At 51.2% G+C, this 27,965-nt stretch overlaps 2 protein-coding genes and 1 long non-coding RNA gene across 26 annotated transcripts in view; 1 reads left to right on the forward strand and 2 right to left on the reverse strand.

Moving 5' to 3' along the window:
* The window catches only part of LOC144313998 (protocadherin gamma-C5), a 183,459-nt gene extending 159,637 nt beyond the window's left edge, over positions 1 to 23,822 (forward strand). For 17 of the 24 annotated variants that reach the window (XM_077897595.1, XM_077897594.1, XM_077897579.1 and 14 more), the window contains 3 exons: positions 9,258 to 9,316; positions 16,941 to 17,029; positions 21,818 to 23,822. In XM_077897595.1, the coding sequence (XP_077753721.1) occupies positions 9,258 to 9,316; positions 16,941 to 17,029; positions 21,818 to 22,044 (375 nt within the window). In that variant the 3' untranslated portion in view covers positions 22,045 to 23,822. Of the gene's footprint in view, positions 1 to 123; positions 1,794 to 2,127; positions 2,355 to 3,922; positions 6,406 to 9,257; positions 9,317 to 16,940; positions 17,030 to 21,817 lie in introns of those variants that run through there. The other 7 variants (XM_077897583.1, XM_077897589.1, XM_077897572.1 and 4 more) reach the window with 7 other exon arrangements.
* LOC144314009 (uncharacterized) lies at positions 22,230 to 25,113 on the reverse strand. The gene is made up of 2 exons (XR_013379647.1): positions 24,684 to 25,113; positions 22,230 to 24,289 (listed from the first exon to the last, which is right to left on the reverse strand). It is a non-coding gene; the product is annotated as an uncharacterized LOC144314009 (long non-coding RNA).
* A 595-nt stretch (positions 25,114 to 25,708) lies between these two features.
* Positions 25,709 to 27,965, reverse strand: part of DIAPH1 (diaphanous related formin 1) — a 98,089-nt gene continuing 95,832 nt past the window's right edge. Inside the window, exon 28 of the mRNA XM_077897611.1 lies at positions 25,709 to 27,649. Coding sequence (XP_077753737.1) covers positions 27,611 to 27,649 — 39 coding nt within the window. The 3' untranslated portion in view covers positions 25,709 to 27,610. The remainder of the gene's footprint in view (positions 27,650 to 27,965) is intronic.

The raw sequence follows: 27,965 nt of genomic DNA on the forward strand, positions 1-27,965 counted from the left end.
AGATCCGCTACCCGGTCCCAGAGGAGTCACAGGAAGGGACTTTTGTAGGGAATGTCGCCCAAGATTTCCTGCTGGATACAGAGAGTCTGTCAGCTCGTAGGCTGCAGGTTGCTGGAGAGGTGAACCAAAGACACTTCCGTGTGGATTTGGACAGCGGAGCCCTGCTCATCAAGAATCCAATTGATCGAGAGGCACTATGTGGACTCAGTGCCAGCTGCATCGTGCCCCTGGAGTTTGTAACTGAAGGGCCTTTAGAAATGTACCGAGCGGAGGTAGAGATTGTGGATGTGAATGATCACGCCCCCCGATTTCCTCGGCAGCAGCTGGACTTGGAAATTGGGGAGGCAGCTCCTCCAGGACAGCGTTTCCCCTTGGAAAAGGCTCAGGATGCAGATGTGGGGAGCAATTCTATCAGCAGCTATAGACTAAGCTCCAATGAACACTTTGCACTGGATGTCAAGAAGCGCAGCGACGGCAGCCTGGTCCCAGAGCTGCTCCTGGAGAAGCCTTTGGATCGAGAGAAGCAATCAGACTACCGCCTGGTGCTGACTGCTGTGGATGGAGGGAACCCCCCGAGATCTGGCACCGCAGAGCTCCGGGTATCAGTGCTGGACGTGAATGACAACGCCCCAGCCTTCCAGCAATCCAGCTACAGGATTAGCGTGTTGGAGAGTGCCCCAGCCGGCATGCTGCTCATCCAGCTCAATGCCTCTGACCCAGACCTGGGTCCCAGTGGTAACGTCACCTTTTCTTTCAGTGGTCACACCCCTGATCGTGTGAGAAACCTCTTTAGCCTTCACCCTACTACTGGAAAGCTTACCCTTCAGGGGCCCCTAGACTTTGAGAGTGAGAATTACTATGAATTTGATATTCGGGCTCGTGATGGGGGTTCTCCAGCCATGGAGCAACATTGCAGCCTTCGGGTGGATCTCCTAGATGTAAATGACAATGCCCCACACATCACAGTGACCTCGGAGCTTGGGACTCTTCCAGAGAGTGCAGAACCCGGGACTGTAGTGGCACTCATCAGTGTACAGGACCCTGACTCAGGGTCAAACGGAGACGTGAGCCTCCGTATTCCAGACCACCTGCCATTTGCCCTCAAATCTGCCTTCAGGAACCAATTCTCCCTGGTAACTGCTGGGCCCTTGGACAGAGAGGCCAAATCCAGCTATGACATTATGGTCACTGCTTCTGATGCTGGGAATCCTCCTCTGAGTACCCAGAGGACTATTTTCCTCAATATTTCAGATGTGAATGATAACCCACCCTCTTTCTTCCAGAGGTCACATGAGGTGTTTGTTCCTGAGAACAATCGCCCAGGGGACCTGCTTTGTTCCCTTGCAGCCTCTGATCCAGACTCTGGCTTGAATGCGCTTATCTCCTACTCTCTCCTGGAACCCAGAAATCGAGATGTTTCAGCTTCTTCTTTTATCTCTCTGAACCCCCAGACAGGAGCTGTTCATGCTACTCGATCCTTTGACTATGAGCAAACACAGACACTGCAGTTTGAGGTACAGGCCCGAGATCGAGGCAACCCACCTCTTAGTAGCACTGTGACAGTTCGTCTCTTTGTGCTGGACCTCAACGACAATGCCCCAGCGGTGCTCCGCCCTAGGGCCCGGCCTGGTTCCTTATGTCCTCAAGCACTGCCTCCATCAGTTGGTGCTGGCCATCTAGTCACAAAGGTGACTGCCGTGGACTTGGATTCAGGTTACAATGCTTGGGTTTCCTATCAGCTCCTGGAGGCGCCGGACCCCAGCCTGTTCGCAGTCTCTCGCTATGCTGGGGAGGTACGGACAGCAGTTCCCATCCCAGCTGATCTCCCACCACAGAAGCTGGTCATTGTGGTAAAGGATAGTGGTAGCCCACCACTCTCTACCTCTGTTACTCTTCTAGTGTCCTTGGAGGAAGATACTCATCCAGTTGTCCCTGATCTTCGAGAATCTTCAGCCCCAAGAGAAGGAGAATCCCGCCTGACCCTCTACTTGGCTGTATCGCTAGTGGCAATTTGCTTTGTCTCCTTTGGCTCCTTTGTGGCACTGCTCTCAAAGTGTCTGCGTGGGGCTGCCTGTGGAGTGACGTGCTTTCCTGCTGGCACCTGTGCCTGTCTCACCCGATCTCGAAGGAGGGAGGGGCTTCCCCCTTCCAATGGGATCCTTCGAATCCAGCTAGGGTCAGATGATCCTATCAAGTTTGTTGATGTGGGTGGCCACTCTCATGGCTGCACACCCTTGGCTTCTGCGCCCACTCGGAGCGATAGCTTCATGATGGTGAAGTCACCAAGTGCACCTATGGCAGGGGAGCCTGTTCGCCCAAGCTGCCCACCCTCTGATCTTCTGTATGGGCTAGAGGTGAGACCTTTGCAGGCTCAGCCAACGCTTGAGGGTTATTCTGATCCAGGCATATGGCTGGGTCATGTCTTGGTGTCTCTACACGAACCCTTAGTGAATGGTAATTATGTGGTAGATGGTGTGCTTTAGAAGTGTGGTGTGAATAATCAGAAAGCTGTCACAGACTAGTACTTGTGGTGGGTTATGCCATTATCCGAGTGTAAGAGATGAAGGTAATGATCAAGAGTCAGTGTATTGTGGGAGCATGCTGCCAGCATGTGGGAGCATGGAAGGCTCTGTTGCACAAGGGTAGGACATACCAGGCAGTCACCTAAACCCAAGAGGTTCCTTTCTCTTCCTGAATGAGGTGGCCAGGTTCTGGACTACCTTAACTCCAGGTTACCATTTCCCAGTGAACTGAGGGGGACTAATATATCTGCCCCACAGTATCAAGTACTCCTTAACCTACCACAGACAGAACTCTCTGCTTGAAACAGCAGAGAGCACCAAGAGGAGAGAGCCGAGGGAGTTAGAGAGGCATCAAGGTACAAGCAGAGATTTTTCATTCCAGGTCTTCAGGAATCTCAGTCACTGAGATTTGAGCTAGATGTGGGATAATGGGGGCAGGGGAGCATTACTTCTTTGGAGGTGGAGGAGAAAGCAATGTAAGTGAAATCATTTAATGTCAGAAAACTGGTTTGTAGCTGAGGAACTCAGAGATAGCCACTTTGGGAGTCTTTAAGTAGAGTTCTGAATTGGTGAAACCATAAATCCTGGAAACCATGCCCAGCTTCTTCCAGGTGACCTGGGTCAGTCTCAGGAACATCCCCCAGAAGTATGACAACCAGAGGCTGTCATACTCATTCCACAGCTCAAGTCATGGATCTCAGAAAAGCTGAGTCCTATACCCATCAGCTGATATTGAGATTCCTCAAAACACTGATGGGGAGTCAGAACAAGGCTTTATAGGATCCTAACAAATCTCATCTCTCACTTAGCAGCATTTGGCAAGATGGGGGAAGGAGGAGGTTCACATGGGCTTCACAGGGAACCTCCCCTGGAAGGACAGAATTTTGTTGGGTTAAGCAAAGTTAGTGGAATCTTCTAAAGTCCTAAGGGAAGTTGCTGGGACAGAACACTGAGAAGTTTTGTACCACTTTGTCTTCCCTGTTGAGCACCATCTGAGCTGTCAAGCTTTGCTGCCAAGGGGGCTGAATCAACCTGCAGCATGAAATGAGTGGGGAAGTAGGAGGCTTCGTTGACACAGATTTGTCTGTTCCTAAGGTTTCCAGGATTGAGGAGATTTCATAATTGGTTGAGAGCAGACAGACTTTTTGGCCAATCAGACTCAGAGCAGAGGTGGGGGATCTATCTGTTCTTCCTGCCCACCTCTCCTCCCCCTGTTCCCCAGCTCCACTCAGATTCAATTCCCATCCCCCCCCACCCCCGCCATTTGGTGACTAAGAACTGCTGCAGGCAGACAAACCTCGGAGCAGTTTTTAAGAGGCTGAAAGGAGACATAAGAGATTTCAGCTGCTACATTTCCAAGACTTGGGTCTACCTTGGAGACAGGACAGCATAGAGTGAGTGTCCAGGAAAGACCTTCTGGGTCATGGGGCCCAAGACACCCCCACAGCTCACTGGGAAATGGCAAGTGCTGTGCATGTTGTCCTTGTGCTGCTGGGGCTGGGTGTCCGGGCAGCTTCGTTACTCAGTGGTGGAGGAGTCTGAGCCGGGGACGCTGGTGGGGAATGTTGCTCAGGATCTAGGCTTAAAGGTGACAGATCTGTTGAGCCGCCGCCTGCGATTGGGGTCTGAGGAAAATGAACACTATTTTTCCCTGAGCTTGATGAGTGGTGCTCTAGCAGTGAAGCAGAAGATTGACCGGGAAAGCTTGTGTGGTGCCAGTACAAGCTGCCTGCTACCAGTGCAGGTGGTGACTGAACATCCCCTGGAACTAATCCGCGTAGAGGTGGAGATCCTGGATCTCAATGACAACTCCCCGAGCTTTGCCACCTCTGTGCGGGAGATACGCATCTCAGAATCGGCTGCACTTGGGGCACGATTCCCGCTAGATAGTGCCCAGGATCCGGATGTGGGCACCAATACTGTGAGCTTCTATACTCTAAGCCCCAGCAGCCACTTGTCTCTGAATGTGAAGACCCTGAAAGATGGGAAGCTCTTCCCAGAGCTGGTGCTAGAGCAGCAGCTGGATCGTGAAGCCCAGGCAAGACATCAGCTGGTCCTCACTGCTGTGGACGGGGGTGTCCCAGCCCGCTCAGGAACCACTCTTATCTCTGTGATTGTGCTGGATGTCAATGACAATGCCCCAGCCTTTCAGTCCTCGGTTCTACGTGTGGGGCTCCCAGAGAATGCCCCCATCGGTACACTGCTGCTCCGCCTCAATGCCACGGATCCAGACGAGGGCACTAATGGCCAGCTAGACTATTCTTTTGGAGACCATACATCTGAGGTAGTGCGTAATCTCTTTGGCCTAGACCCTAGCAGTGGAGCAATCCATGTGTTGGGTCCCATAGACTTTGAGGAGTCAAGTTTCTATGAAATTCATGCAAGAGCCCGTGACCAGGGACAGCCAGCCATGGAAGGCCACTGTATGATTCAAGTGGATGTGGGAGATGCCAATGATAATGCCCCAGAAGTACTACTGGCCTCTTTAGTCAATCCTATCCTGGAGAGCACACCAGTGGGCACAGTAGTGGGCTTGTTTAATGTGCGGGATCGAGACTCGGGTAGAAATGGTGAAGTGAGCCTTGATCTCTCCCCGGACCTGCCATTTCAGATTAAGCCTTCTGAGAACCACTACTCACTGCTAACCAGCCAGCCTTTAGACCGGGAGACCACATCCCACTATATTATAGAGCTGTTGGCCAGTGATGCGGGCTCACCTCCCCTGCATGCACATCTCACCATCAGACTCAACATTTCAGATGTTAATGACAATGCACCCTACTTTACCCAACAGCTCTATACTGCTTATATCCCAGAAAACCGGCCTCCAGGTTCCCTTCTCTGCATTGTGGCTGCCTCAGATCCAGACACCGGGGATAATGCCCACCTCACCTACTCCATTGTAGGGAGTCAGATTCAGGGAGCCCCAGCTTCCTCCTTTGTATATGTCAACCCTGAGGATGGGCGAGTTTTTGCCCAGCGCACCTTTGACTATGAATTGCTGCAAATGCTGCAGGTCATGGTGGGGGTTCGAGACTCTGGCTCTCCCCCACTGCATTCTAACGCATCTCTACATGTGTTTGTCCTGGACCAGAATGATAATGCGCCAGCTGTGCTGCACCCAAGACCCGGCTGGGAACTCTCTGTCCCCCAGCGTCTCCCTCGCTCTGCTCCTCCTGGCTCCTTGGTCACCAAAGTGACAGCTGTGGATGCTGATGCAGGCCACAATGCCTGGCTCTCCTATTCCTTGTTGCCACAGTCCACGGCTCCAGGACTGTTCCTGGTGTCTGCACATACTGGCGAGGTGCGCACAGCCCGGGCCTTACAGGAGGATGACTCTGACACCCAGCAGGTTGTGATCCTGGTGAGGGACAACGGTGACCCTTCACTCTCCTCTACAGCCACAGTGCTGCTGGTTCTGGAGGATGAGGATCCTGAGGAAATGCCCAAATCCAACGATTTCCTCTCAAACCCTCCTGAGCGCTCAGACCTTACCCTTTACCTCATTGTGGCTCTTGCAGCCATCAGCCTCTTATCCTTAGTCACCTTCACCTTTCTGTCAGCTAAGTGCCTTCAGGGGCACACAGATGCCAATGGGGGTGGGAGCCAGTGCTGCAGGCGCCAGGACTCCCCCTCTCGGGACTTCTATAAGCAGTCTAGTCCCAACCTGCAGGTGAGCTCAGACGGCACACTCAAGTACATGGAGGTGACGCTGCGGCCCACGGACTCACGGAGCCACTGCTACAGGACGTGCTTCTCGCCAGCCTCAGATGGTAGTGACTTCACTTTTCTAAGGCCCCTCAGTGTCCAGCAGCCCTCAGCTCTGGGGCTGGAGCCTGATGCCTACCGGTCCCGCTCCAATACGTTGCGGGAGCGGAGCCAGGTGAGGGGCTCCACACCACCCAGGGCGACCCCTGTGGGCTGCCTTGGAGAAGCAGCCCATCCATAGAAGGGACTTTGAATTTGCATCCACTCCTCTCTCAGGTGGGGGTGGGGGCTGTGGGGATGGAGGGGTGCGTGGAGCTCAGTGTTGCCTATATTTTGCACGATTTGGGGGACCTTTTGGACTGATTGCATGGAACACCAAAGTGGGGTTAGGACTCTGAGTACCAGGAAGTGGTGGTGATTGTAGGTGAGGGGGAAGTAGAGCCAGTCTTTGCCACCCACAATGAAAAAAGGCTGGGGTCCAGTAATCTTTACGGCTGGGTTTGGTTATGGGAGGCTGGTCCTGGGTGGAGTCAGTCACGAATCTCCGCCTGTATCCAGCCTCCCCAACTCCTGAGGCAGCTTGCTCTGCCAGTCTCGAGGTTTTCCTCTTTCCACTCCCTTGATGGGTGACTTCAGCTGTTCTTCTCAGCCATCCTTATTCACCCATCAAGCAAACGTATCTGTAGACAGGATAGGTGTTCACTCATGCTTCGTGTGTGTCCTCCCTGCAGAACACACCACTGGCCAAATGCACCGATGGGCTCGCCTCACCTCACCTCATCACACACACACACACACCTGCATTGGGCTTACATGCATACCACATGTAACTACCAGTGCTTGCTGCCAAGTTCACACTCACTGACTGTCCCCAGGCCCCTCGCAGCTTCCTAACCACCTGGCTGCTGGCCTCAGAGGTACTCATGGTGTGATTTCCCAGGGTCTGCAAGGACTAAGGAGCCTCTTCCTGCCTCTCCACCTGGGACTAGACCAGGTCATCTCTGGGCAAGGGTATAAGTCTGGGAACTCTAGGGCAGTGGTAGGCTGCTCTATCCTGCTGGGGCTTTATGCAGAGGTCAGCGGTGCCTCCAGCCCAAAAGCCTCAGGGGCTGGCTGAGCTACTCCATGGCTTAAGGGTTGGATAGGCAGGTGGCAGGAATGTGAAGCACTTGGACTCTGGACACTCAGAGAGATAGGCGTTTGGCTCTGTCACAACCTTTATGTGTTCCTACCATCTAGGATCAGGGCTTTGGGAGGTGACCACAGTCTCTGAGATTCTGTCAAGTTCTTCGTTCTCTGCCTGATGGAAAGCCACAGCCTCTGCCGGATGCCAGGGTGTCCTCGTGAGTGGGGCAACTATAGTAGTACAAGACACAAGTTTCCCCAATCTCGGGAACTTTTATTTAATAGGTATGTTTTACCCTGCCTCTACTGAATCAGAACTAGTTTGAAACAACACCCCCACGTGACCGCTGACTGAGAGAGCCTTACTGCCATACTTCCTCTGAGTACCACATCTCACTTGCTTCCCCGACATTTTTGTGGATAGATACTAGCTTCCCCACTTGATGACTGAATTTCACAGAGGTTATATGACTTGCTCAAGTTCCCAGGGTAAGTGGTAGAGAAAGATCTAATTCGGGTCCAACTCCAGAATTTATACTTTGAGTCACTTGCACTTGTAAAGCTGGAGTGCAGAAGGACAGTCTGCATCTGCTGGGATGGGGCATAGATGGGATTTTTTGTCTTTTCAGGCTTTATATGTTAGAGAAAAGTCTTCTGGAGCTCCTTATCACTGAACACACTCTGGATCCGCCATCCTTATGCCTTCCTGTGATTTGTCATGGTTCTTGCATCTCCATGCAGGTTCTCCTGTGTCTAAGGCTGAGGAGTAGGCATCTCACAGCAGCCCTGGACTGGTGCTGGTAACTCGTATTGTACCTGGGATGCTGAATTTCTGGGTTCTGCTCATATCACTGCCATCTGTGCACCTCAGAGAGAGTCATTTGTCAGCCTTGAGCCTGTCTTCTCCCCAGTGTAACCAGAAGGCTCATATTTCTCCTCCACTTCTGGGGGTGAGCCTGAGAGTTAACTGCCCGCTCACCTCAGAATGAGTAAGGAGATGGCTCAAGGAGTGCTCCATGTGCAATGGGACAATACTCTCTCTGGACTCAGGAGTGAAGTGGCTGGCCAGAGTCCCGCACCTTCATCCAGGTGGGACGTGACTACAGATCAGCTCCTTCGGAGCCCTGGAGACTTAGCTGGCTCTGCTCAGAGGCTGTGGGAGCCCCATCTCTGCTGGGCTCCATCCCAGCAGTTCTCTCCATCCCAGACAGAGCAGCCTTGTTCTTTCCTTCTCAGTCACAGCCATTGACTGGCAGGGTTCTGGGGGTGAGAGGTGTCTTGGATCCCCTGCAAAGAATCTGTCTGGCATGACTCCTAAATTAATAATGTGTTTAGCTGTGGGAAGGGATCATTGAGAGCCAAGGGCCTGGAGGAGGTGTCCCTCTGAATATGTTATAACACAACCTGGCGCCAAAAGGGTTACCCCGGAGCAGCAGCCATCTTGCTGCAAGAATGCTTTGTTCCCAGCTGAGGAGCTGAATCCATTCTTTCTAGGGCTGGTGGAATTCTCATCGAAAATCTCCTCAACCACTTTCGATGGGGGGCTGGGAGGGTAGGGGGGCTTCTCTACACCCCTCCTTCTGGTTCTGCAGAAGAGACTTTCAGCACTTGAATCTCAGCTCACAAGTTTTGAGTCTCTGGGCTGGGAGGAATGGGCTCTGCCTTTGGCAGAGGAATCTTTGGGTTTGCTGGTCAGATAAGTGTTATTTTATCTCTCTGTCTCTCAGACCTCTGAGACTTGGAGTACATTTTGTCTTTGGAGATGTCTTCCCCTCCCTCCTCTTATCCTGTTTTCTTCTCTGAGTCTATTTCCCTTTTCCCTCCCTGCCCAGCCCCAGATTCTGGTGACATTCTGACTGTGTGTGATACTCAGCCCCTTTTTCCCCTCTGTTTTCTCCACAGCAAGCCCCGCCCAACACGGACTGGCGATTCTCTCAGGCCCAGAGACCCGGCACCAGCGGGTAGGTGACTGCCTCTCCAGCCCACCCTCTTCTCTGCGGCATTTCCTCAGTGATGACGTGGGAGGCGGTGGGGGAAGGCTCAGAATTTGCTACAAATCGCTCCTTCCCTGAGTTCCAGATTCCAGGGAAGTTTTAGTGTATTGGGGGCTGGTGCACAGACCCCAGAAGGAAGAGGCTGGTACTCTGGCTCTCTGAAAGCTCGCTCCACATGCTCAGCCCCTTCCTGCTCCCCATGCAAACCTGTTCGCATCTCCTCGCCTGAGGTTGGTCTCTTGGTGGGAAGGGAGTGTTTTATACCCATCTAATTCCTACATCCCCCTGCTTCAGGTTGGGCTGGGGTTCAGGCAGAGACTCGAGGGATAGGAGGAGGAGGAGGCACTATCAGCAGTCAGAGCCACCTCCAGAGCCAGTAGGACTGAGCAGAGACAGAGGTGCGGGAGGCCAGGCAGCTGTGGGGGAAGGTGGAGGCTACACAGCTAGAGGCGGGACTGGAGAGGGAGCTCGAAGGGCAGGTGTCCCGGTCCTGCCCTGGCTCCAGGCTGCCCCAGGTCCCTGAAGCTGGTCCTGCCCTATTGTCTCTGCCAGTCTTTCTTATCTCTTTGCCCTCCCCTCAGTCTCTGTCTCATTCACAGTCTCTGCCTCTCCCTCTCTTTCTGTCTCCACCTCAGTTTCAGTCTTTATTGCTGCCTCTTGGTCCCTGCCATCTCTATCTATTTGCACTGATCTGTGCCTTTCATGGCACCTGCCATGCTGGATGCTCAGTCAATGTCGAATTAATAAATGTGACTCAGCCTCTGTCACATCTCTTCTCCATTTCCATTTCCCTGTCTCTTCCCTTGACCTCTTTCCTGTGTTTCCCTCTTGCCTACCATCCTTGTGTTCCTCTGTCTCTTGGCTTCCTAATCTCTTATTGTTTCTGCTTCCCTCTCTGTTCGCAGGCTATGTCTCTTTCCTTATCTGTCTCTGAGCATGGAGTCTGTCTCTATCTGAATCCCTGAGCCTGTTTCTGTTACTCTTTCTTTATCTCTCTTTGTCTCCCTTATCCTGTCTTGCATTTCTTTGTACTTGTGGGCAAGCCAGCACACACATGCCCTCCCTCCCCTTCACACACAGTCTTTGATCACTACACACCCTCCCTGTCCAGGCTGCCCCAGCTGCTCATTTCAATTGAGTATGAATTCCTGCTGAGACAGGAACCCCCTGCGGGTGGTGGGGAGGGAAACTAGAAAGATCTTCAGTTGGTCTGAGGGGAGTGAGATGGGCTCTGGGCCAGGCCTCCCTGTTGGGAATCTGGAGCCTGGAGGAGTCCAAGGAATCCAGGAGAGGGAGAGAGGGGGCAGAGTTTAGGCCCCCTTCCCCTGCCTCTTTGCTGGTCAGACACACTCAAAGCCTGCATTTCCCTGCACGCTTCACATGGTGAGCTCGCACTGCCTCAAGAATCCTGGAGACCTTAGTATACATGGTGGGAACTCCACCACCTTGGCATGTTCAATCTTGCACATGTATCAGGAACTCAGGACATTTCCTAGAAGTCCCCCAGAAGGCAACAAGCCAGATGGCTTGGACTGCTCTTGCCCCTCCCTTGACCCCTCTCTTCTTTTTCCCCAGTGGCCTTGCCAGCCTTTCTATAGTTGATCGGTTAGGTCACTCATATGTTCACTCACGTATTCATTCAGTCGTCACTTACTTATTGGGCATCTACTATGAGCCAGACCCTTTTCTAAATGCTGTCTTTCAAGAATGAACACACAGAACTCATAGACTTCCAGGCTAGCAGGTGAGACAGAAAATTGACAACAATCACACTAAAAAAAAAAAAAAAAAAATACTAGTTACAAACCATAGCAAGTTCTGAAAAGAAGAGAATCATGTGAGTGTAATGGTAGAGTGGAGAAAGCCTCTAGGAGGAAGTGACCTTTGAGCTGAGGTGGTGAGAAGCACTGGACAACTTCTAGCCCCTGTGCCCACATGCACCCCAGACCATAAGTTGGTCCTGAAACAGAATTCATTGCTGAAGTTGGAAGGCCCACAGATTGCTTCTGATGTCCCCTCTGGGTTGGGCACCTTACCCCTGCCTCAAGTCCCTTTTCATCAAATAAGAGACTTGGAGGCCTGAAATACACAGGAGCTATTGGGAGAGATATAAGAGAAGGTTCCCTACCTTAGTTAACTTGAGGGAGATGGCACAAACATTCCTGATTGAGTTCCATGATGCCACAGATGAAATAACCATTAAGGGTTCAGTCCAGCAAATACAGCTTTCCTCCTTCATTCATACCATAGTTAGTAAACACCTCTTATAGGCCAGATGGTATTCTAGGTGAAGGAGGCAATTAAATAGGCCTGCCCCCTGCCTTCAAGGAGTTTACCATGTGTTGAATGAGGCAAATACTAACCAAATATAAAAAATAAACATAAGATTGCAGTTATCACAAGTGCTAAGAAGAGCAGTACCTGGTGGTGAGAGCATAAAATAGGGGTTTGACCTGGTCAGGGGGCAGAAGGACATCTAAGAGGAAATGAAGTCATGCTGAGATATGAATGCTGAATGTAAATTTACCAGCTGAAGGAGAGAGGGAGGAGCATATGCAAAGGCCTTGTGGCAAGGCTTCTCAGAATCAACAAAATGACTGGGAATTCTTTCTTGCCACCACTCTGATGAGTAAATTGGAGTGAGAGGATGAAGAGGAAAGATTTCTCTTATTCAGACTAACTGGTTCTCGCTCCAGACCACTTCCCTGCTCCACACCATCCCTACCATCTTGGGTACTGGCACATAAGCTTCAGAGCGGGGCTGGTGTTGAGCTCTCTAGTAAACCTAGTTCAGGTTCAAATTGGCACTGGGTCACATACCTAGACCAAGGGGATAAAGACATGCTTTGCCAGGTGCTCCTCCTTCCAGCTGGAATCCCTTCTCAAGTCATCCTTCTGGGTTCTTATCTCAACAGCTGTTAGGCACTGAATCCAGCAAACTACTTGTTCCTTCTTGGGCTGTAAACCATGCCCTGCCCTGCAGCTGTTCCCAGTCTCTGCTCAGGGGAGAGAATCTCCATTTAGCTTCTCCCAGTCTCCATTCTGTTCTCCCTTGATAGCTCCCTACGACCTTCCATTCCCCATCCTAGGAGAGATACTAGCCCTGCTCTCCCTCGCTTAGGCAGTCATTCAGCAGACAAGTAGCAACTTATTTTTTTTTCTCCTTATAAAAAAATACACGCTCATTATAGAAGCATGAGAAATAGAGAAAAAATTTAAAAGAAAAAGCACTATTAATTTCACAACCCAGACAACTCTCACTAACATTTGTTGAATATGGAAATTTTCAAATATGTACAAAAGTAGAACTGTGTAATGAACCTCTCTGATCCTGATGTCCAGCTTCAACTAATGCCCTACTTTGTTTCACTTGGGTCTCTACCCTGTTACTCCCTTAAGCTATTTTGAAACAGACTTTAGCCATCATATAATTTCATCTGCGTCTTCACTGTCTTTAACAGACAATTCTTTTTTTTAAACACGTAAGCACTAATATTAATAAACTATTAATACTGAATAATATAATATTATAAGCTAGTATCATCAAATACTCAGTCTTTATTGACATTTCCCCAGTTATGTGTCTGTTAATGCATTTGCACACTTATCCAAATTAAGGTCCACATTTTGTATTTGGTTGAGTGTCTCAAATCTCTTAAACTTTTTAATATTTTCATATGTGTATTTCTAAACTTTTTTTCTTTGTGCACCCAAACAACACGCACAGGTTTCTTTTCTCTTTTTTTTTTTAAATCTGATTTACCTAAATAAATTGTTCACAAACTTGTTCACAAAATATCAAGAACTCGGGTGGTATATTTCTCACCATTTTTTTTTGCTAGTAATTGAGTTCCATCAGCATTATCACCTGTTTGTGTTCTCTTTGCAATATACCACGAGAATCTCCCCCGTCAAAAAAATTTTCAGAAGTTAGTTATTTGTTTCATAACAGCCCTTCATATGGACATGTGATGTAGATTTTAAAAGGTTGACAGGCTTTTACTACATCACAAAATACATAGGTATTTATATTTTAACAGTTAAATCCAGGCTACTGTCAGAGTGCCTTCCCCGGGTTGCATCCTGCTACAGGGAACCTTCTTCACAGCCCAGCTTCTGGGTTGTTCCTTCGCACTCACATCCAGTGCGCCAGAATATAGACTTCTTAGTGCAAGAAATGTGTCTGTGAACGCTTATGTTTTAGGGCCTGCTGCAGGCACTGACACATGGTGGATCCTTGGAAAATGGTCAATTAGACATAGTCCATCTCCTCTACTTTCATTTTTCACCATCTCCTAAATCCTGGAAGGGTCCCCTAGCCCCACTGCCTGCTGGGGCTACAGGGCTTCCATGGGGAAGCCTCGTGTGGTGTCACGTGTAAGAGGATAGGCTCCAGAGTCACACGAGGCCTCTTTTTGGTCACAGCTCTGCCAGTTACCAGCTATATGGCTTTAGGAGTCTTTCAATCCCTCTGAGCCCCAAGATTCATCTTCTGGAAAATAGAATCCTGAGAACACTTATCTGCAGGTGGTTCTGAGGCTCAAATAGTCAAGCTAAGCTATAACTGAACTAGCTATAAACTAAATATAAATGTAAACTGTATCTGAACTAAATATATATAACCAAATGTTATATGTATATAACTAAACTAAATTGTATATAATTTAGCCCAGAGAATAGGAAGCTCTCTGCAAATTGTTCAAAAAGAAGTCTCTCCCCCCTCTACTTATCTCATGCCCAGCTTCAAAGAGCTGGCTGCCCGCTCATCTGCTTAGCTTCCAGCGTTCAGCCATTGCCCAAGAATCCTCCCTGCAGCCCAGCCCACGATGGTTCCAGACCCAGCCCTTAACTCACCTTTATTCCCTCAACACCATTACCCAGTCCTCACAGGGCTGCCTCCTAACCTGGTACCTGACCCTGTGGTTCACCCCGGAGGGCTTCTCCTGCTCCCCCACCTTCGTCTTGTTCTCCCCCACTCCATCCCAGTTAGGCTGTCCTTCTTGGCATGAGGCAGCCTTGTGCCCTCCAGGAGGCCCAGTGCCAGCTCAGCAGGGCTGCAGGTAAAGACTCCTGGATTTCCTGGAGCATCCAGTTGAACTGCCCAACTTTTTTCTGGCCTCAGAGGCTTGGGGGCATGTTGCTCTCTCTGCCGGGAAAGCGCTCTCTGCCTGCAATCTTCTGTCGCTTTTTTACTTTGAAATGTTTCAAACTTGTCAAAACCAGTGTGATGAACGTGGAAATACTGTTTTGACCTAGATGGTCTCATCAATTGTTAAGATTTTGCACGTTTGTTTTTTCTCTCTCCGCACACACACCAAACATTTTTTTTCTGAACCATTTGAGAGTGGCAGACATCATAAAATTTGAAAAACTTTGGTATATAACTCTTAATAATAGTAGCGTTCTCATACAAACCATAAAAGAACAATCCCGTTTGAGAAATTTAGCATTAATGCAATAATAATATATAGTCCGCTAGTAGATTTTCATAAATGTTCTTGAAATGTACTTTTAACCTGTTTGGTAGTTTGGGTTTTTTTGTTTTTTTAAAGTAAGCTCTGTACTCAACATGGACCTTGAATCCATGATTCTAAGGTTGCATGCTCTACTGATTGAGCCAGCCACACCTCTGGTATTTTTTTTTTAAATCTAAGATTCAATCAGAGAGCATAAATTGCAACTGCTTGCTGTATCTCTTTCATCTCCTTTAATGTAGAACAGCCTCCTTACCTTTTTTGTTTGCTTTTCATGACAGACGTTTTTTAGAGTCCCAGCCAGTTGTCTTTTAAAATGTCCCACAATCTGAATTTGCTTATGATTTTCTCACAGAGAAATGAGGTTAACAGTTTTGGTAGGAATACTGCCTGGTGACCCTGTACACCTCCCACCACATTACGTGGGGAATGACTTCATGTCAGTCTATCTAGTTGTCAGGGCTCCTCACTTTGTTCACTAAGTTAAGTGGTATCTCCAGATATCTCCATTACAAAGATATTTTTAAATATTAGATTAATAAATTGTGAGTGATATTTGAGACTGTGCAGCAAGCGTTTGCTTTTATTATTTTAGTATTCGCTGATGGTTGCTGGTTACAAGGTGGGGATTTTCTATCATTCCTCCTACTTTTGTTTAGCTGGAATTGTCCTGCAGATCACCTGGAAATTTCTTCAAATTTAAATTCCCTGTCTTCTAGTTTCCCTTTTCCTCAGGGAAGCCTGGGCTGATTGAGCTCCCCAGCCCCTACTAAATCAAGAGTTGGCTCTACACCTGGCTCTTTGCCTACATGGCACTTGTCAGAGTTATGATTAAATAACTATGCAATTATTTAATGTCAGCCTCTCAGTATGGACTGTGAGCATCATAGAGACAAACTATTTCAGTCATGTTCCCAACTATAACCCCAGTACCTAGCCCAGTGTCTGGTGTGCAGTCGTTGCTCAGTAAATGTTGGTTGAATAAATGGACACAGAATTCCACCTCTTCTCACTCTGAGGAGAGGAAATGAGCATCCTACTTTCCCCTTCAACCCTCAGTCTCCGTTTGATATGATGGTGTAGAGGTCACACATTGCAGCTGTGCTCTGATCTAAGTCCACCTCCCTGGGGATGGGGAATCCCAGATCAGGGGAAACCATAAGCAGGGACAGGACTTGGAAAAAAAGCATTTCCTGGATGTGCTCACCCACCATGACAGAATGCACAGATGTGCTCACCCTCACTCATGTTCACTCTTATGCATTTTCTCTCTCTCTCTCTCTCACACACACTCTCTCTCTCTCACCCTTTCTCTCTCTCATACGTGTTCAAGGCCTGCCCTGCAGCCACTCCCCTGGTGCCAAATCCTTCCCTCATAGTGACCTAACTCTCCATGGATATTTTCCCATCCATTCAGGCAAAAACTATTTATTGATGAACTTCGGTGTGCCAGATGGTGCCAAGGATCACCTAATGGACTGTGTGTGTGTCAGGGTGTTTCCCTTTCCCCTCAGAAACAGAAATAATGTCATACTGCAAAGTCCCAAAAATGCATGACAATAGTCACTGTGGTAAAAATCCAAGCTGGATTGGAATTCCTTTGGATCCTTTATAGGTTAGCATTTTTAACAATTATCAATCACTTCATGTTTTTTCTCAATGCTTAGAGTGTCTGACGGTCTTCGTTAGGTGCTTCAGTAGGAGGCAGGTACCATAGCAGGGTCAGTGCCCCTGGAGCTGTCATGGGGAGGCACCTGGCCTGGTCTGGGTGGGCTTAGGGATCCCCTCTGACAGATTTTATTCATGTTACCAAAGCAGAGGTAGGAAACTGGCAGTCTGGAGAACAGTATCTGATGATCTGCTGTGAGAGGGAACTTGAGGAATTAGGGAAGTGCCTCAGAAAAGGTTTGATTTTTATAGATGATGCAAGGCAAGCAAGTATGCTAAGCAAATTTTTCAAAGGAATTGCAAATATTACATGCTCTAATCCTACAGGCCATCTTTTGGCATGGGATGAAGATACAGAGTACTAGATTTGGGTTCCCTGGGAGAGGACAGGAGGGGCCTGAGTGGGGCTGGCCTGGAAGACTGTATTCACCATCCCGCTCTCTCCTCAGCTCCCAAAATGGTGATGAAACCGGCACCTGGCCCAACAACCAATTTGACACAGAGATGCTGCAAGCTATGATCTTGGCCTCTGCCAGTGGTAAGTTGTGCCCTCTGTGTGTTGGGATGGGAGATGTGAGGTTCTAGGAGAATAGAAGTCACCTGCCTTAACCTGCATGGCATCTCTGGATCTTTCAGCTGCTCTGAGAAGACTCACAAATCCTGGACAAAAAGCCAGATTGAGAAGCAGTTCAGGGTCCTGGGATGTCTAGAGGGAGTGGAAATGGAAAGATTGAGGGAATGTAGAGCAGTAGTGTTGAGAGTCCAGTTTCAGAAGGGGATGGCATAGGTCAGATGCTAGTTCTGTTACTTACTATCTTTGTGAATTTGATCAGTTTGCTTAATCTTACTAACCCTTCTTCAGCCAGGAAAATGGAGGCAGTGGCCTCAAAGGGTTGTTGTGAGGATTAAATGAGATGCCACCACAGAGCACAAAGCACTGGGCGTGGCCCAGGCAAGCCTTCAGTCTGTGCACATGGGTGTGAGAGAATGCACTTGGACCCTTCACTTTTTTGTTGCTCCTCCCCCCCACAGAGCAGGATTTTGATTTTTCTAGAAGGCTGACAGAGATCTTCATATGTGATAGAGATTCAGCCCCTGATTGTTGTCCCTGAAGAGTCAAAAGGGTCCTGAGCAGGGGAAACAGAACGATATTAGTACTTAAGAGCACAGGCTTTGGAGGCAGGCCAACCTGGATTCAAATCCTGGCACCCATGCTTCACTGTGAGTTCTCAAGGAAGGTCCTAAGCCCCTGTGAGCCTCAGTTTCAATGACTATAAAATACTATGACAGATCTTACAGCAGTGTTGTGAGGGCCAAAGGGAGGGCCTTAGCGCAGGAATGCCCGAGTACAGGCATGCTCCACAGTGGCTAAAATTGATTAACTTGTATCTTTATTGACCCATAAAAAGCAGAATTAGAAAAATGCCTATTAATAAGGACCAGTTGTGGGAGCAGCAAACCCTAAGCTTCCTGTGGAGAGTGTCAGAGGATTAAGGCATCAAGGCTTAACACAGTGCAGTCAAAGCCCTGGCCCCGAGCATGTGTGGAGGGCTGGTAGAGAACCAGGTAAAATCAGAACAAAAATCACTAAAATCACACCCCTGTACTGTCCTGGGTACATGCTAGGCAAACTTGATGGGCCTTACATCAATTAATCCTCTTACTAGCTCTGCAAGGCAGGTCTGTGATTACTTATATTTGACAAATGAGAGAACTGAGAAAACCCTTGCTCCCAGGTCCTCATTTTGAGCTGCAGATGCATGATTCTAATGTAGTCTGACTCTCAGGTTGATGCCTTTTCTTCTGTGGTGACCACGTCTGCCTGTAGATGTAGCCTATATTTCCCTTGTAGCCGAATAGGTGCAGAGGGTCAGGTCCTCTTCCTATCTTGCTTTATTCTCTCTGACTAGAGGTGCCAGATAAAATACAGGATGTTCAGTTAATTTTAACTTCACATAAGCAACAAATAGTATTTTAGCTTAAGCAGGCACCAAATGTTAGTATTGGGACATACTATAGAAAAAAATTGCTCATTGTTTATGTGAAGTTCATATTTAATCAGGCATCCTGCATTTTTTTGTTGTTGTTAAATCTGGTGAACATCTCCCAGATGCCTGTGGGCCTGAGTGAAGCCGGGCCCATGGTAGGTGAAGAGGGTGAGGAAGAGGAAGTGACAGAGCCGGCCCAGGTCGGGAGTGCTGTGCTTCTGGAGAGGCCAAATACAGAGTGTGACAGAGGCAGGTGGGTGGGTCTGGGAGATGCCAAGCCGGGTTCTTGAGGAAAGTAAACTGACAGGCATATTTAGCTCTTGTGGTTTTTAGCATTACAGCCAGGAAGCAGGCTTTTTGACCTAAATCCACATTTATAAAACAGAAATGGAATTGGTATTTATGGCCTACAACTATCCTGGGTCACTGCAGGCTGGCTCCCCAGTCAGGGCTCCACCCCTCCAGCCCACACAGCGTCTGACCTGAGTATAAGCTTGGGCCTTGGGGAATGGATCCAGAAGGTTGAAGTGGCAGGGTCAGGCCCTACTCTCACTTTCATACCTGCTTCCCTGTCTTGAAGCCAGAGAGGTTCCTGGAGTCCAGCCCAGCCTGGCGCTAGGGGCTGCTGAGGGGGAGTAAGTATGAAGGAAACTAAGTACATTTGGGAGGTTTTTAAAATAAACATTTGGAGGGAAGTGTGTTTTCAAGGAGGTTCTGGTTTGTGGTTCAACTGACCCTGGTCTGGCTTGACCAGGCGTCCCTGTCTGGAGATGCTGTTTCAGCGCTGGGTTGGGGTGAGAAGGGCAGGGGGGTTGGGGTGGCCAGGAGCTGGCGAGGAGGCCAGCGCAGCTCTCACTTTCAGGCCAGAGCTTTTTAAAGATTTTATTTTTAAGTAATCTCTACAGGCAACATGGGACTCGAACTCCCAACTCTGAGATGGAGAGTCCCATGCCCCTCCTAGGGAGCCAGCCAGGCACCTCTTCCTTGCTGCTTTTTTTTTTTTTTTTTTAAGATTTTATTTATTTATTCATGAGAGACAGAGAGAAAGAGAGACAGAGGCGGAGGCACAGGCAGAGGGAGAAGCAGGCTCCACACAGGGAGCCTGACGTGGGACTCGATCCGGGGTCTCTAGGATCATGCCCTGGGCTGAAGGCGACGCTAAACCGCTGAGCCACCCGGGCTGCCCTTCCTTGTTGCTTTTTAAAGCGTGTTTCTCTTTGGAATAGAAAAGACCTTGGTCCCCCGCTCACTGCTGTGATGGAGGGATAGGAGGAGGGGCTGCTGAAGAATTGATTGTACAGGTCAGAGCCTGTAGTCTGCCTTCTCCCCGCTCAGATTTATACCTGGGAAAGCAGAGGCCTGAATCACGCAGGGCCTCTGCCAAGGTCACCCAGTTTTTTTTAGTGGCAGAGCTGACCAGAAGGAACTCGAGTGCCAGCCTTGTTCTCTTATGCTCCAGATTTGCACATCATCTCCCTCCTGGTCCAGCCCAACCTTGATGCTCCCATAGGACCTGGGCCGATGGCAGGCCTGTGCTCCTGGTGAGAGGTGGCAAGACCTGCCTTTGTCATTTCCATCCACTTAGGGTGCTCCCTAGAGATCTAGGATGTTTGTGGGACATAGGTGGGCCTGGCCTGCAATGACCCAGTCAAACCCATACCTTCTCCCTGTTTCTCCCCATTTATTTTCCTTTCTCAAGAGCCTGTGTGCATGTGTGCATGTGTGTGTGAGTGCGTGTGTGCATGTGTGTGTGTGTGTCCCTCCACCCCCCCCCCTTTCTGGCACCTCTGAAGTCTCCCCTTAGGCCTTAAATCACTCTGGAATCCTGGCTCTTTGAAGCCCATGCTGGGCCCCTACCTCCAACCCCTCCATTCCCAGGCTGAATGAGGGGTGCTGCAGGGGAGGGTGAGCTGGGCTCCCTCCTGGAGTTAATTAGGGAAAACGTTGGGAAGTCAGTTGAATGAAAGGGCTGGGGGAGGGGCCCAGCCTGGAGAAAGAGAGCAGGAAGTGGGCAGCTGCTCCCTCCCACTCAACCTCTCTTCCACACAAACCCCCAAACCCCTCACATCCTGGGATTTGGGACTTGAAATGGAGGTTGTAGAAACCTGAGCGCTGGCGCAGGGAGGTGGAAAGCCAGAGTCCCCCCTCACCCCCTCCCTCCTCCCCCTCCATTCCCTTCTCCTTGCCCCTCCCCCTCGGGTGCTGGTCTCTTTCTCAGTCCCTGGTTAGTGTCCCAGGATTAGTCAGCCTCTCTGGCTTTAGGCTTTAGTCTGCCTCTCGACCCACTCCCAGGGTCTAGGGTGGAGTCAAGGGCAGCTGGGAGGAGTGCTCCTCTGCCCTCGGGGCTGGGGCTGGCCTGGGAATTCCTGGGGCTTTAACCCTTCCGCTGCCAGAGGACTCCAGCAGAAGCCCTTGTGAACTCTGAGTCGTGGAAAGTTTTGCTTTTCCTTGCTGGCCCCATTGGGGGAACATGTAGAGTAGACTAGAAGTAATGACACACACTTGGCAGTGGTGAGGGTGGTGGCAGCCACGCCTCACGATGGGCAAGTACCAGGTGCCTGGGTACTGCGTGCTGCTATGGCTTTGAGTTAGTCTTTTACCTTCTCTGGGCCTTGCTTTCCTCTTCTGTAGAGTGAGGATAAATACCACATATCTCACTGGATTGTCTTGGGGAGCTGAAAGCCATCATGCCCGTGCACTCTCTAGCCAAGTGCCTGGCACAGAGTAGGCATCGGCTGCTGGTACTATTATGAAATGAATGCCTGAGAACCACCGCCCTCCCCAGACTAACAACGGAACTGCTAAATACCCACTCTGTGGGTGCTGGCAGGAGAAGGATGGAAGGACCAACAGGTCCTGGTTGCAGCCCTCCAGGAGACCAAGGTCCAGTGTGGAAGGAAACCAGGGCGACTCCCTTGAGGACGGTTAGGGCAAGAATTTGAGAGCGTTTATCTCAGCCCTGAGAAAAGTAACAGCTAGCACGTTTTAAGCCCTTGCCGTGTGATGGGCACTATTCTAGGTGCTTTATATGCTTCATGATCCTGGTTAGCCTTAACCCAAACCTGAAGGGGTAGATGCTATTTTTAACCAGTTTCACAGATCAGAAAACTGAGGAGACTTAGGGGAGTTTAGGTAGACTTGCCCCAAATCAGTTAGTAGGTAAAGGAGCTGGGAATCAAATCTAGGCTGTGTCACTTACCCCCCCACCCCTTGTGCATAGAGGTGGTATTCCCAGGGCTCGTGGGCACTTGGCAGGCATTCATTCACTGGTTGTGCTCTCACAGAGTGACTGCTGGGGACTCAGAGTTTAGCTCCTGACCTTCCTCTGTCTCTTGCAGAAGCTGCTGATGGGAGCTCCACCTTGGGAGGGGGCGCTGGCACCATGGGCCTAAGTGCCCGCTACGGGCCCCAGTTTACCCTGCAGCACGTGCCCGACTACCGCCAGAACGTCTACATCCCCGGCAGCAATGCCACACTGACCAACGCAGCTGGCAAGCGAGATGGCAAGGCCCCCGCAGGTGGCAACGGCAGCAAGAAGAAGTCAGGCAAAAAGGAGAAGAAGTAACGCAGAGGCCAGGCCCAGAGAGCCACAGGGTGGCTCCCCCCCCCCCCCCCCCCCCCCCGCCCCAGCCAGCCCAGTCTCTCCCTTACCTGTACCCAAGCCTCGATTTTCGGGGCTCACCCCCACGATACTGGTAGGGGTCCAGGCCATGCTCCCCTTGGGAAAAGAAACAAGTGCCCAGTCAACACCCCCCTCTCTGCCCCCAAGGGATCGAATATGCAAAGGGAGTTCTGCTGGGAACCCCCATCCAATCAATTGCTGTGCCCGTGGGGGTAGTGGGGTTTGTGTAGACACCATTTATCACTCCTCCTTAAGTTACAGCTGGACTTTCCCATCTTCCAAATTCAATCAGACCCATCTGCCATCCCCTGCCTCCCTCCTTCTCCCTACCCCCTCGGCAGCCCTCTTTCGTAAGTAGGGTGGTCGGGGTGTTGAGGTACCTGGTGACCTAAAAAGTCTCACAGTTCTGAAGAGTTAGAAGGCCATCATAACCTTTAGGCCTCTCCAATTCTCAAACTTCCTCCAAGCATGGTTTGGTGCCAGTCCTTTCATCTCCTTCCCGAGACCAGGCTCAAGTTTTGGGAGATGCAGTCACCATTCCCATGGTACTGATGCTTACTGGATTTAGGTGTGTGTGGGGGTGGCATGTAGCTACCATGCCTCTTCCAAACACCCTCGGGACCAGTGTTTTGTTCTGTTTTTCATTGTTTGATGTTCCCACTGCATGCTGTGACTTTCCCCTCCCCAAACAAGAGACTCCATTGCATGTTCCAAGACAGTATGGGGTGGTGAGATGAAAGGAAGTGTGTGGATGTGGGGGATGGACAAAGCTTGACTGACCGGTTATCAGGGTCTTGTAGAAGGCTTTGTATGTCACCAGGGTACTGGCCAGATCCCCAATTCCAGCCATAAACCAAGTACCAGGCTGGGCCCTCATGTACCATGTAAAGGCAGTAAACTTTGGGCTAAGCTGTTAGCATCAGTAGGTTTAAACTGGCATTACAGTCAGAGGAAGGTGTGAGGACATTTAGGACCAGGCCCCTGGAGAGGTCAGAGGGCCCTCTGTGGGTGCTGGGTACTCCAGAGGTGCCAGTGATCTAAGAATCATTGTGGCCCCAGCAGTGAGGGAGGGTCGGGCTGGGCCATTCTTGGTCCCTGGGTTTTGGGGAGACATGGAGCTAGACCTGGGACCAAATGGATGGGATGTCTCAGCCTGGGATCAGGGCTTCTCTGTGGGGCCCTGCGCTCCCCAAGCCTCTGTTCCTTCATTTTGCCAGGTGCCATTTCTTCCCCAGAAGGCCACTGTCCGGGCCCCTCACCAGTCTGCCCCCCAGTGGCCAGAGCCTGGTTGAAGTCCCCCAGTGCCTCCTTGTGCATAGACCTTTCTCTGCCCACCCCTGTCTACCCCGCCCCAGCCTCGTACACCCAGCGGGGCTGTGCAAGAACCCCACCCCAGCCCCGACAGTAGTATAGAGCCCCCCCTTTCGGCTGGTGTAGAGTAGCCAATAGTGTAGTGCGGTGTGCTTTCCCGTGGTGGCGGGTGGGTGGAGGGCTCCGTGCCAACTGCCCTTGAATCCGCCAGCGGCGGCCGTGCTGTGTTTTGTGCTGTGTCCACGCGCTGCGGCGCCCCCCTCCCCTGTACTGACGCCTAGAAGTGCTTCTCTTTGCATAGTCACGTAGCTGCCCCACCCACTCCCCTTCCTGTGTTTCACGCAAGTTTTATACTCTAATATTTATATGGCTTTTTTTCTTTGAAAAAAATTAAAACGTTTCTTCTGAAAGCTTGAACGCTTCTGTGTAAGGGATGGAGGCTCCTGGCGAGTATGGATGAAGGGATGCGCAGAGCGGTGCGTGCTGGACGAAGGGCGGCGGGATCGCCAGGCGACGATGATGTTTGCGTCTCGGTTTGGTGTCATTGCCCACGAGTCTGTATGTGACCGTCACGTGGCTGTGTGCTAGAGGTACTGCTGTGCAGCGGCAGCAGGGCACGACTGTGATTGTGCTTGTGGCTCGGTATTGCGCTGCGTGTAATCGGCTTCTGCGTCTGCTGTGGAGGCGGGCATTTCTGAGTGCAGCGTGTCAGCGTGCAGTGGAGTGTGCAGTTGGGCGCAGGCGGCTGTCTCCCTTGCGGCCCTAGGCGCCAGGCTCCAGGCGGGAGAGGATGCCCCGGGGCGGGGCGGGAGCGCGTTGGCGCCCGCTACAGAGCTGGAAACGGGCTGGTGCACCTTTCCTTGGTCTCGCCTCTTCCCTGCAAAATTAACGCCCCGGAGTACCTTTGTGGGCTTCTCTGAAGGAGGGGCGCGCCTCCTTTGCCCATCCCCCCTACTGCCGAGTGAGTTTGGGAACACTGTGGGAGTGGGAGGCCATGCGCGCACAGGCCCAGGCTATAGCCTGGACCTCAGTTTACCCATCTGGAATTGAGCTCACTCTGCAGCAAAGCCAAGATTAGAAGGTTCAGCGCTTTGTTGCTGGGGAGGGGACCGCGGCGTCAAGGGCTGTGGGAAACGACGTTGCAGGCCGGTGGCCGGCCGACCCAGGTGGCCCGCCCTCTCTGCGCTTTCACTCTTCAGTTAGTCCTCCTCCTCCCCTCCCCTGCCTCCCCCTTGAAGCACACTGGGAGTCCGGTCTCCTGCAGGACGTACGGAAGGTGGAGAGAAGGCCGAGCGGAAGGACGGGCACACGGACCCCCCCGGGGCGGGGCGGGGGGTGCGCTGGTCAGCGAGGGGATGCCTAACCGCGGGGCGGAAGGAGACCGTCACTGGGTGTGCGGGGCGCAGGGCCGCGTCGGCTCGCCCTCGGAGCCCTTCGCCGGCTCTGCCAGCGCCTGAAGACTGTCGTCATGGAAACCAAGCCTCCCAACTAAGCATCTGGAGGCGACGTTCTTGTGTGGGAGGAAGGGCGGTGAGCGCGGTTTGGGATGGAAGCAGGGTGTTGTTTCCGAGCGCCAGGCTGCGGAGGGCGGGGTGCCGGGCGCCTGGGTTCTATTCCAGGCACGGCAGCAGCGGACTGGCAGAGCGGGTGAGCAGCTGTGGCTGGTCCCCTAGTTGGCATGTGCGCCCGTAAAGCTCTGGCCTCCGGTGGGGGGAGGAAGCTGCCCAGGCTCCAGGGCTATTTACAAGGCTTTTATTTCCAGTTCTAGAGCCTGCCCCAGTGGTGTCCTGGTCCTCTTCAGGCCCCTCCTCTCTAGTCTCCTCGCTCACAGCGTGTAGGGTTCCTTTGTGCAGGTCACCACGTGCTCAAGTATGGCTCTGGGCAGGAAGTGGCCTGGAGCATGACCCCTGGCTTCTGACCTCTGCTGCCAGGCTCAGTTTCCACCCCAATGTTAAGTTCCTCTAGTCTAAAGTATGATCTGTGGCCACCAAGGGGGGTGGGGGGGTAGAGGAGAGATGGGAGAATGTTTCCCGCAGCAGAAGAGGCACAGGTATTGGGGGCAGGAGGAGGTGGGGAGCTAGAAGTGAATTCCAGAAAAGGGCGGTGCAGAGGGGGGCGGGGCCTGCACTGGAGCGACTCCTCGGTGCACTTGGTGCAGGCTGTGCAGGCTCAAGGGCAGAGGCCCAAGCAGGGTGTTTGGCACATGACAGGCACCTTAAACTTTTTGACACTTATTTGTCAGGTCAACCAGGGATTTGGAAAACAGCTTAAACTCACAAAGCAGATGGTAAGGTAATACTGTTTCAATGCTTTATTAACAACTGGAAACAAACCCAATAAACTGGAGGTGATGACATCCCAGAAGCCCAAGAGGCAAGGGAAATAGTTTGCATTTTGTTTTTTGTGTATTTTTTTATTAAATGCATCTTAGCAAAAGTAGATTAAAAAAGAAAGGGTCAAAGCCCCAGATGTCAGCAGGGAGGAGGAGCAGACTCAGGGAGGCAGCCTCCCCCTCACCCCCACCTTCTAGGGAAGAGCTCAAAGGAGCTGCTGTTGCACCTTCACACACAGGCCTGAAGGCTGAGCCAGCACCCAGGTTCCCGGCCTGAAAGCCTCCCTGCAGGAATGCTTCGGTCGCCTAAGTCCCCCCTTTGCTCCAAAACTTGAATTCTGGGTAAGCCGTAACAGTACCATTCTCTCTCCCTACCTGGGGGGTGGGAAGCTGAAAGCACAAGGAGGGCAAAGTGTCACCTGGAGCCAGAGAACCTGAGCTTCCTGGAGCCGGGGCTACTGAGCAGCTTGGTCTGCCCACTGTTCAGAAGGGAGCAGGGCTATGCTGTGTGGCCATACTCCTGTGCTTACTTGCCCAGGGCCCAGTTAGCATTTGCACATTTGGCTTGATAAATATATTAAATTTATAAAAACTGTGGTCTCAGAGCTCCCATTATTCTTAGGCCTGGTTCAGCTCTACCAGAGAAGCTGTGCCCCAGAACTGGATAATGGGAGAGAGAATCTACACAGGCCAGGCTTAGGGCTGAGGCAAAGGTCCAAGGTCCTGCTCAGGATTGAGGCCTGCGGGGATAAATCCCAGGGATGCTGGGACCTTGCTATCAGAGCCTCTTACACTATGGAGGGGAAAGGGGAAAGGAATAGTTATTTTCTTTAAAAAAAAAAAAAAATCTCATATAAAAATAGATCCATTTGCAAAACAATTTCTCAGCCAGGAGGCTCCACCTCCCATTTCCTTGGAGACAAAGGGTGAGGTGTTGGGATGGTCACAGTACAGCCCATACTCCAGATGAGATGCACCAAAGCTTGGGGGAAGGTGTGAGCAGTGACCACGGCTCAGGAGCCCAGGCAGGTATAGAGAGTTCACAGAGGCAGAGTCATAAGACATGGCAGCAGGCTGGGGATGGGTCCCACAGTGTCTCTAGACATTGCCTCTCCACAGGCTCTTGGCCACCATAGAACAGATCAAGTGGTCCAGGTCCTTTTTGTTTTGGGAGGCCGTTCCCAGGAAGGTGCAGTAAGGGTGGGGCTTGCTCCCCACTTCTCTAGACATGGCTCCCACTGTCACACCACTAATAATAAATAACAATAACCAGGAGAGGGAACAGCAGAGCAGAGGTGACAGCAGTGAAAGGAGGGAGAGAGCCCAAAGGTGCACAAGCCCCATGCTGTTGGCAGGGCTCGAGAAACCACAAAAGAAAAGCACAAACCCAGTGAGATTGACCCAGGGGAAAGCCCACTGGAAAGGCAGGGGCTGGGAAAGCAGGTGGGGCCTCGTCTGAGACAAGGCCTCAGTGACAGAGAGGAGACACTTGGGGTTAAGGCAGCAAACACGGAGCCTGCTTTGGTAATACGACAGCCAGGCTGGCTGGGTGGGGCTCGGGCCTCCCTGCTCTGCCCTCTCCTGCTGGCCTCCCGGCAGCTGAAGCTGTGCTGATGGACATAGGAAGAGGGTCAGGGTGGTAGCAGCAGCCGCCCCAGAGGAATACTTCCGCGACCCTGGAGGCACATGCCACAGGACCAGACAGTCTGGGGCTCCTGGAGGAGCTGCTATGGCCGTAGGACCCAGCTTAGTTTGCACGGCCAACCAACTCCTTGGTTTCCTCCAGGATGGTGGGGACCCCCTCACTTTTCCTGGGCACCTTAGAAGGAACAGCAGTCATGGCGTTGTCCTTGGTCAGCTCCGAGGCTAGCAGAGACGTGACTGCACACCCGGCCTTCCTGTTGGCTGCAAAGAGGAGACATGAAAGAGCTTGACCACACAAGGCTCAATTTCCAATCCCTTTCCGACACTCTGGCAGAGGCTCAGCCTGAAGCCATGCGAACGAATGTGGCTGCACTCTCTGATTCAGGGAGGCCCCTATTTGAAAGCAGGAGGGGCGGGGATCCCAGAACACGGGGAAGAGATTTTCTCTGTGCAGAGAATGTTAAGGGCAGGGTGCAGGCAGGAGAGCGAGCCTCGCTCGTGCTTCCCTGGGTGGACACTACACGGGTGTCAATGCAGCCAGCCAGCCAGAACGTGGAGCCAGTCTGCTGTGTAACTT

The sequence above is a fragment of the Canis aureus genome, chromosome 5, assembly GCF_053574225.1.
Source record: "Canis aureus isolate CA01 chromosome 5, VMU_Caureus_v.1.0, whole genome shotgun sequence".
In the NCBI taxonomy this organism is placed as follows: domain Eukaryota; kingdom Metazoa; phylum Chordata; class Mammalia; order Carnivora; family Canidae; genus Canis; species Canis aureus.